At 44.2% G+C, this 9988-nt stretch overlaps 1 protein-coding gene across 1 annotated transcript; it reads left to right on the top strand.

Annotated features, from left to right (window-relative positions):
* Nucleotides 1–1793: 1793 nt before the first annotated feature.
* On the top strand, nucleotides 1794–8873 carry COMMD9 (COMM domain containing 9). The gene is made up of 6 exons (XM_058806477.1): nucleotides 1794–1845; nucleotides 1925–2050; nucleotides 2372–2511; nucleotides 3097–3131; nucleotides 4345–4448; nucleotides 5290–8873. The coding sequence occupies exons 1-6, from the start codon at nucleotides 1795–1797 to the stop codon at nucleotides 5428–5430; spliced, it is 597 nt and encodes a 198-aa protein (XP_058662460.1). The 5' UTR covers nucleotide 1794; the 3' UTR covers nucleotides 5431–8873.
* Nucleotides 8874–9988: the final 1115 nt, after the last annotated feature.

Raw genomic sequence — 9988 nt, 5'->3', positions numbered from 1 at the left:
CTGGATACCCAGTGCCCACCAAAGCCACTCTATCACCCCTTCCTCAACTGGACAGGGGAGAAAAAATGTAACAAAAGGCTCATGAGTTAAGGATAGAGACAGATCACTCACATTACCTTCATGGGCAGAACAGCCTTGGCTCAGAGAAATTAACTGAATTTATCACTAGTCAAAATCAGAGCAGGATAATGAAAAAACAAATCCTAAAAGCACCTTCCCCCCACCCCTCCCTGCTGGACTTGATTCCAGCTAGACAAATTACTTTTGCAATAACTTTTGTTTTCTCTTCTTAGCCCTGCTATCCCAGAGGTGCTCCCACCATCACTGACAGGCTTGGCCTTGGCCAGTGGCTGGTCCATCTTGGAGCAAGTTAGTTCAGGCTCTGTTGGAGACGGGGGAAGTTTCTAACAACTTGCCAAAAAAAACCATCTTTGTAGCTTCCCACTACCAGAACCTTGCCACAGAAACCCAATAAACTAGGCATGGATCAACCTGATTTTACTGAAGTCTTGTAAAGTTGTTACTTTAGAAAGGTTCCGAAAAAATATGTGTCCCTCTGCCCCAGTTAGATAGGGCATTTCAGAGGTGTCACTGCTTAGAAAAATTCTGCTTATCTCTTAGAAAAAGTTAGCCCTATTGGTTTGGGAGCAAGACAAGCAGGCAGATTATAAGAGGTCAACGATGCAAGGACAAGTATATCCTGTGAACAATCCCTGTTTCCTTCAGGCATACTTCCTCAGGTTGTAACACAGTGTTGTTTTTTCACAGTGCCTCCATTCTGTTTATCCTTTCACAACCTCCATGCTTACTGCTGATGTTAATAAATGCCCACACTCACCACTGCAGGACATTATGTGTTATACAGAGAGTGCCATTACCTTCCTGGCACTCGTGACAAACTGACTTACCTTGATTCATCTAAAGACTGAAACAGGGTCAAGAGAATGTGATTCTGGTTTCCTAACTCTTAAACCCCAACCTTTAACCACGACCCCATGCTTTTCCCCCACTGGGATGCTACTGTTTAACCCACTAGCTGCAAACCTTTCATTTTGGAAATAAAAAATTAATATTTCACCATCTTTCCCTTCACTTTATGTTCTGTGCTAGTGTGTAGTATGGAATCTGTTCCTCTACAAGAGTAAACCCTGCTCCCTGCGAGCCTTGGGAAGCCCAGTGAAAAAAGTATTTATATGTTTGCATTTCTTACTGTGCAAAATTCTGCTTACAAACCAACAGAGATGGAAATAAGGATGGGGAGGTGACAGAGGCAGTGACGGGGAAATACCATAGATTAGTGATGCCCTGGATCCAGGTGTGCTGGAAGCCACACACGGCAAAGAGAAGACGTTCTCTCTCAGAAAGAGGACTTATTTAAATGTCTTACAAAGTGAAAGACTCAGCTTGCAAAGATAATGGTCCGTATGGCTATCATAGTGCCATGATGAATCCTTCACCTCTCGTTCCCTCTGGCTGAAAGCAGCGCGTTTACAGCACAATTCCGAGGCAGAGCTTTGCACTCAAGAGTAGAAAACGCCCCGAGTGGAGCGGCAGGGGCAGTGCCACACACCGACAGCTTTCCTATCCCGGTCCGTGTGCCGGTCTCTGTCCCTGTCCCCTGTCCGGTCTGTGTGCCTGTCCGTGTCCCTGTCTCCTGCCCGTGTCCGTGTCTCTGCCCGTGTCCGTGTCTCTGTCCGTGTCTCTGCCCGTGCCCGTGTCCGTGTCCCTGGCCCCGCCCCGGTGACGAGCGCGTGATGGCGGCGGGCGGAGCGCGGTCGCGCTAACGGCGCCAAGATGGCGGCGCTGCGGGACGGGGACTTCGCGGCGCTGCAGATCCTGCTGAAGGTGAGCGGGGCCGGGCCGCGGGGACCGGGGCCGCCGCTGCTGGGCCGCGGCTAAGCGCCCCCGCTTTGCTCCCCGCCAGGCGCCGTCGAAGGACGCTGTGCGGCAGCTGTGCCAGGAGTGCTTCTCCAGCCCGCCCGCCGCGCTCGGCCCGCTGGCGCAGCGCGCCTGCCCCGGGCTCGCCGTCAGCGCCGAGGAAGCAGAGCAGGTAGGGCCGGGCGGGGCAGCCGCGGGCCCCGGCGGGAGGGAACGAGCGGGACTGTGGCGTTGCCAGCGCGGGGCTGGCCCAGGCCCTCGGGAAGGTGCGGGAAACGAGACGTGCGCGGGAACAGCGACCCTCGCCCGCGGCAGAAGGGAACGGGCTGAGGCTGCGAAGCGGGGGCGCTGAGGTGCGCAGCCCCGTCCTGCTGAGGCTGTCGGGCCGTACGTGGGTGCCCAGGGCTCGGGTGCTGAAGGTCTCCAGCATAAGCTGTGTCTCTGTGCTGTGTGTAATGCTTCTCAGCGCAGCCCTTCTCTTGCCCCCTGCCAGCTGGTGTCTGCTCTGCACAACCTCACCAGGCACGTGGTGTACCGCGGCTTGACCGCGCCAGAAGACATCCTCCGTCTCTTCCCAGAAAACTTCCACCAAAATCTGAAAAACCTCTTGACTAAGATAATATTGGAGAATATGTAAGTGCTATCCACCTGCCATTTGCTTTCAGCTGTAGATTTAAAGCCTGTGTATGTCGTTTGATACGTGGATATTTGGCAACGTGGATATTTGTCTTGTTTCTATAAATGGCCAATGAAACACAGCCATGGGCACAGAGTTTTGCCATGACTTCTGAAACAGACGTGGGCCACAGTCCTAATATGCCAAGCCCCTTTTATCTTAACAGCTGTATGGTGAAAAAATGCTACTGTTGATGATAAAACTTAGAAGGCTGGATTTCAGCTCTAGAAGATCTAGGTGGTACCCAGATATCCATCCACTTGTCACCATGGCTCAGGTGCAGAGGCACTGGATGTGATAGAGCATACACGAGGTGGTGGTGGGGGAGGGCACTTCTGCTTGCACATCTCAGTCCTTGGAGCCCATGGCTTTGATAAGACCAGGGAGGAATGTGTGGGCTTTAAACGAACTGCCCTTCCAGAAGAACCCATGGTTGGTCACCAGTTTGCCTGCCATTAGTCAGGGATAAGCCATGCTAAATGCTTACCTCTTTTTTTTTTCTGAAAGCACTGTTGATACTGTTTTCTCCACTTTTTTTACAGCTCTTCTTGGAGAAATGAAGCACAAGCCAGTCAGAGTAAGTAGTAATCTCAGGAATGAGATTGTCTACTAGGAAAGAATGGATTATCTTAGTATTGTATTTATGAAGTATCTGACATGCATTACATAGGGACCAAGGCAGTGGTCCAAGGCAGACATTCCAACAGATTGATCTGTGTTAACATAAAAAAGTGAATGGTTTCCTGCCCCTCTCAAGCCACCTGCAATCAATCTTTGCAAATTAACATATAAGGCTTAACAGATGTATTTTGTGCTGTTGCAAATGCTGCCAAGTGCTGGCCTTGACAGACTGTGAACTGGAATTTGTTCCAAAAGCAGGAGCAAGGCAGCCAGTTGTGCACTGCCCCCTGGAGCTCTGTGCAAGGAAGCAGTAGGGGCACGGAGAGAGAGCCTTTCCCCAGACAGAAAAAAATTCAATTAGACAATAAAGCACAGAGAGAAAGCAACTTAAGTGTCTGTAGTCAGTAGGAAGGCTGGCAATCAACCCCTGGGGAAGACACTAAGCATCTTACAACAGGCAGAATCCAGACAGGCTGCAATTGCTTACTGAGACAGCTCTTTCCTTAGCAGCCAAGTTAGACTGGTGTTTCTCTCCTTGGGTGGGCCCAAGAGGTCTCCAGCTCTGAGCTATTGATGTCAGTAATGCACGTATTAAATGGTTTCTGCTAGGCTGCATGCAATTAGGGTGATATTTGAAATACTTTTAAGGAATGTGAAGATTGCAGTTTGTCAGCATGTTTGCTGTACTGCAGGATGCTTTGGCTGGGGAACTTGAAATAACATGTTTTATACTGCTAGATTTTACAAGCTTTCCTGAGTGCTTTCTTACCAGTTTCAGAGCAATAAGCATGTAGGTGCCAGAGCAACTCACAATGAAACACTAGTTGAGTGCAGCAGGCAGCAAGGCAGGGCATAAAGATGGGGAGAAGACATCTTACTGCTCTCCTTCTTCCAGCTGCTTTGGAAATTTCTCTCTGTTTCTTGCACTGAACTGTCATTGCATGTAATGATGGGAGAACCCTTTTTGCCCTTCCAGTGTCATGAGGAGGTCTTCAGAGACTGGCTTATTCCAGAGTAAAATGATGGGAAACCACATAGTAGGAACTAAACTTGTACACTTCCCAAGGCCAGCAGTGGAGAGGCCTGTGCATGGTGGTGGTCACAGGTTGCAGGGGTGGTATCACCCTGGTGTCCTGCTGAGCCTAACAGAGCCATTTTTAACCCCTCAGTCTCCCTGCCTCGGCTGGTGGACATGGACTGGAGGGTGGACATCAAGACATCTTCAGACAGCATTGTAAGAATGGCAGTCCCTACCTGCCTGCTGCAGCTAAAGGTAATGGCAGTGCCTGTGAAGGACCCAAATAACAAAGTCCAGCTGCAAGCTGACTGACTTGCCAGGGAAAGCCAGTTCAGACAGGCATCTGGTGCTTGCTTCGTGCCTGGTGGGCCATTAGACTTTCTCAGAGATCATACCTGAAATGCCACAGAGCATGGGAATGGTGTCTCTGATGAAAGCTCTCTTGCACACAAGTTTTGTGTGCATGAGGATGTGAGAAGTCACCATGTTTGTTCCTAGTCACCATTGTTTTCTACAGAAAAAAGAAGATAAATCGTGAAGCCATCATCCTTTAATTCTAAGCACTCCATCAGCATGTTTGGCTGACTTCATTAGTTGGGAAATGACTTGAGATTACTATTAACTTCCTTCACCAGCTACATCTATCATTTGGGGAGTATACCTAACTTAACTGTTTGTGTACTGCTTGTGTTCTGCAGAGTTTTGGATCCCCCCCCAACCAATAAAAATCAGATGAGTGGGATTCAGAGGAGGAATTAAAATCTAATTTCTGTATGTGGGGTGGGGTAATGTGGTATCTCTGTGGTATCTGCTGAGATGCTTTTGATACAGATGTGGCTTCCTGCCACAATATCTTCAAAATATCCCAATATCCATGGCAGTAGGTGCTCACTTGCACTCTATCAATGGGAGTGCACTTCACTAGTGAGGCACACAGCTTAGAAAATGTGCCATGGTTCTTCAGGATGGAGCTGGATTCCAAATTCAGACCATTTTGTATAATCTATGTATTAAACACAACATTTTGTAGCGGCTCTGGAAGAACAACACATAAATTAATTTTTCATACAACTAACATCTGCATTCCTATTTTAAGATTCAGGAAGATGCTGCCTTATGTGGAAATAATCCTGTTGTTTCTGCACTGACTGTGGAACTGAGCAAAGAAACCCTGGACACTATGTTAGAAGGTCTGGGAAGGATTCGGGACCAACTTTCTGCCGTTGCAAACAAATGAATGCTCAGGGCATGGATTCCAGCAGCAAGGAAGGGAAGTATTCTCTACCTACAGCTGTCAGAAGTTGCAGCCTAGTGTAACACGCTGTCTATTTCAGCAAGCAAAACTAAAGAGGTTTTTGTCTTGAATTAATGAGATAGCTTTTGAAAAGCTAATACTCAAATACTCATTTGGTTGGATGCCAAGAAATGGTTTCCTATTATGTTGTTGAACAAAAGCTGTTGACCATTTCAGAAGAGGATTTCAGGGCTCAGAGCTTGGCTTAATCACAAGGGTCATAACTGGAAACAGCAAATAGCTGCAGCCAATGAAGCAAGTTCTATCTCTGTCCTGAAATGAGAATCTGAAAGGCTCAAGCTGGGTAATGGGCTGCCTTCCAGCAAAGGGAGGGTGCTTCTCTCTGGGATGTGCATGTACTGAGGGGCCTGCTGGATGTAGCACTCTCTCCCTCTCACTGAAGCGGAGCCATGCTGCAGATTGTTATTACAGGATGATGTGCTGAAATAGGGCAGTTATGCTACAACACATTCCCTTCTGATCAGCTTCACAGCACCATTTGCAAAATGACTGTTCTCATCATCTTTAGCAGAACTAATTTCCTCCTTCTGTTTGAAAAGTAAAAAAGGAGTTCAGGTAATTCATGTTTGGGGTTTATTGGACTCTGGGCTTTGTCTTTGCTGCACAAAAACCAAACTGGGAGAATAAAGAATTGAAGGCTGTTTTCGGTGCTGTAGGAGACTCCTCTGTAGCAATATGTGCCTATACTTCTTCAATGTGTTCTGTTGTTTGTGTAAATCTTCATTTAATGAAAGAATGAACTGCTAATTGATTCTGTGAATCCTTTTCAGTCTGGAAGAGATGTTGTCCTGGGTTACCTCTGCCTCTTTGTGATGGTGCCAAGTTTCTAGGCTGGTTTAATGGATGTTCCTGTTTGTTGCTGAAGAAGGATCTTTTGTTTCCTATTCAAATTGATTCATGTTTGAAACTTCCTTCTCTTCATTGTAATACAGTTTTAGGGAACCTTCTTCCATAGGCATCACCTCTGTACAATATTAAGAGGATTACCCTGACCTAGAAGTTTGTAAGTATGTGTGCGTTGTGAGTGTGGAGGAGTTAAATGCAGAAAATCAACAAAATTCAGATTCTTCTTTCTGATGAGCTTCTATAGAAGTCTATATCCTAATGTGTTTATGGCAAAATCCAATCTTTTCTGCAACACCAGGCTCTCCTTCAAGACACAAACATTGTTTGTTGTGTTTGGAAACACAGAATCATTCAAGAAGTGTGCATAACTACAAGAACTTTGTTAATTAATTCTACACATTCCCCCAAAGTGCAGGCTAGAATATAAATGTAAGTGAAGGCTGTGCCTTTAAAAGATAATGGAGCTCATGAAATGCAGCTCATGCATCAAGATCAACTGAGTGGCACATCCCTTGTTAATGTCTTGAGCAAAGATTATAATGCTTAGTATGGTATCAAGGCAAACTGGTACATTTCATGTATAATAGGGACATCTCAATGGAGGAGATGGATATTTAAGAGTATGTTCTGTAAGATTCAAGCTGTGAAAAACATCTCTAACAGTACTTCAGTTTGAGGAAATTTTGTTGCCTTTGCATCCTAGCCTTAAAAAAACCCCCAAAAACTAATAGTTTATGTAGTAGTGTCTTAGAAGGTAAGAATCACTGAGGAGGTAAATAATTCAGGATGAAGTACTGCAGTGTTAGAGGAGCTGAGGAAGTAAAAACACAGAGGAAATTCTTGAGGTAAATACTAAAGTTACAGTCAAAATGTAGGGTCCAATGCAATGAAGAACTGATAGATGTTCTCATGTAGAACAATTATACAACTATAGAAGAGTTGTAAAGAAAAGGAAGATTTAAAACTGAAAAGGCTTTTCTGGTGGCAGAGTGGAGCTTTCTGCAGGTAGCTAAAAGTTGGTTGTGGAGTCTAACAAAAAGGAGTGTGCCCACTGAACCAGAGACATGCCAAAATTCTGGTGACTCCAAGCAAGGGGTAGATGTCAAGTCATTCTGCAAGAAGACACTAGTATTTTCTAGCCCAATATTTAGGATGCTGTGGGAGCTTGCCTTCAAATCTTTGCCTAAATTGTTAGGTATTTTATTGTGGACTCTTTATCTCCTTAGCCAGAAGAGCTGAGATTGCTTTGAAAAAGGTACATAAAACAAAGGAGGCCGAGTAGGACTGTCATTACCCAGACAGCAGGAGAACTTCACATTAAAGCCCTTTTTATTGAGACTGCTACACAGAAAGAGAATAAATTGCCTGCTACTGCCCGCAATCATATGTGATCTTTTTCATAAAGTTATTGCTCTCTTAAAATGAGTTAGATTTTCATCCTCCCTCCACATATTGCTGCTATTTGGTAGGGCCAGCCTAAGAGATGATGGATTCATCTCTGTTACCAGTTTGTTACTGTGCCAACACTGTCCTCTTCTGCTTACTTCTTTCTTGCCTTTCCGTTTTTCAGTCCTATTTAAGAAGCAGTAAAATCCCTGACCACTTTTGATGACTAAGCCCAGTAAGCTCTATATTCTGTGCCTTTCAGAATTGCAGTGGCCATTCTTCACTTAACAGTTTGCATCTCCCTTGAATGGGGTCATCACCACAAGTGTTTCTGGAGGATTGTCCGAGGACATTACTAAACAATGAACTGTCATAGTATGTGAATCACCTGAATAAAGTCCTGCCAGGAAACCACAAGCCTTCATTGTGAAGTGCAGCTTAAAACCTCCATCCTCATTCCAGTATTTGAGAAACAGAAAATTCACTTTCTACATGTACACTTGGTAATGATGCAAATTCTGTTACAATAAGAAAAACAGTGATAAACTTATTTGTAAAACACAGTATGCAAGTTAAATTCAAATTGTAATTTCACAATCAGACATTGTGTTGAATCTGTGTCAAAGTGTTGAAAAAGCATTACAAACAATAAAGCCTACTTTGTATTATTCAAAACAACACAAACAATGCTAGCTTTTGTTGCAAGAAATTCTGCACTTTAGGGTGTTCAGACTAAAAATTGTGTAGGTGTGATTGAGAGCAAGAAAAGCTTAGAAAGAAAATGCCTTTAAGGTTCCTAGCTTCTACTTCAATTACTGATCTTTAAACTCTGGTTTAAAACTGTAGAAGACTTTCTAAGACTCATGATGGTTTGGTAAAGATCTAATAATTACTCCATATTTAAGTTTTGAGTTTAATACATGAAATTTATGTATTCAAGCTCTTCTGAAACTAACATGTATACAAAGTTTTTGCTTTGTTTATAACTGAGGTCTTACTGTTTCACATCAAACAAGTTATTTTGTTACTAGTAATCTGGTTTGGAATTGTTTTGACCTAAGTTAAAAATGTTTGTTTCTATTTTTTTGCAATCTAATTTTCACTGGATATAATAAAGTTTCTTTAACTGCTCAGATCAAGATTGAAGAAGGCATTTTGGGATCAAGAGACAAATCTGGGATAGCCCTCTTGTTAAATGAACATCTCTCTTAAAAACCACAACAGTCCAGCTTAATCTCAGTTTTTGGTACAAGCAACAACATACCTAGTGGTGTAATTTTGTCAGCTGTTCTATAACTATGGTTATTCTGAATTAAAATAACCCCTACAAAAGTAGCAGTTTAATACATTTACCACTCTTTTTTACATACCCTTAAAAGATTAATCTCACTAGGCTGTAGAGTGGCAACACTTGAAGTTGAGGAATCCCACCTTCCCAGACCCTTTCCTAACATTTTGACCCCTTAGTCAGAAACTTTAGTCCATGACACAGTAATTACACAAACTCATGTATTTTTCCCTCCGTCTGCACAAATGTTGTGCAAGTAGCTGCTGATTTTTTGCTTTGTTTTTAATGTAAGAGATTAATAATGCTTGTGATGCTTGGGCCTGCTTTATTAACTGACTTCTCCAAGGTATAACTTGGTTAACATTGTGTAATTCAGTCTCCAGTATCCCTGCACCAACACAGCCCTGTATCATTACAATGCAAGACCTTGGCTTACCCACTATCAATATGTGCTCACCCTGCCCAGGATTTCCATCTGCTCTCATGATTCACATTCATCTGGCCCCTGCTTGAAGGCAGCTGCACTGCCATCACCAGTGAATTAAACCTCACAAACTCCAGCAGGGACACATTTATAGCAAGGCTGATGAGAATGTGCTACAGGTCTTGAGTTTTTCAGCTACACTAAAAAATCAAAGGTATGCACTAGAAGCCTCACTGTAAGGATCAGTGGCCAAACAGCCCTTGCACTTTTGAGCATATAAGAACCTGACTGTTGCTGCTTGATGCTTTATAAACCTCTTGTCTGGACTTAGCAGTGCCTAAGAGTCTTGCCACTGACAATGCTGCTGCTGAAGTACTCATGAAATACATAACAAAAATACCAACACAGCACACCCCCCCTGTGACAACTCACTGGTGTATTTTACTGAGTGTCACAGGAAGAAGAGGGACCACAACAGAGTCAGAGCAGGCACTGCAAGCTCACAAGCTTCCTAAGCTTTCTGTAACATTGGTCCT

The sequence above is a fragment of the Ammospiza caudacuta genome, chromosome 6, assembly GCF_027887145.1.
Source record: "Ammospiza caudacuta isolate bAmmCau1 chromosome 6, bAmmCau1.pri, whole genome shotgun sequence".
NCBI lineage: Eukaryota > Metazoa > Chordata > Aves > Passeriformes > Passerellidae > Ammospiza > Ammospiza caudacuta.
Note: the sequence above shows the minus strand (reverse complement) of the source record. Positions and strands in the feature narration are given on the sequence as shown.

Excerpts from the sequence above, each read along its gene's own strand:
- COMMD9 (XM_058806477.1), top strand. The coding sequence starts at position 1,795 with ATGGCGGCGCTGCGGGACGGGGACTTCGCGGCGCTGCAGATCCTGCTG. Across the intron at positions 3,132-4,344 it reads TGAAGCACAAGCCAGTCAGA|TCTCCCTGCCTCGGCTGGTG; the intron begins GTAAGTAGTAAT and ends TTAACCCCTCAG. Across the intron at positions 4,449-5,289 it reads CCTGCCTGCTGCAGCTAAAG|ATTCAGGAAGATGCTGCCTT; the intron begins GTAATGGCAGTG and ends TCCTATTTTAAG.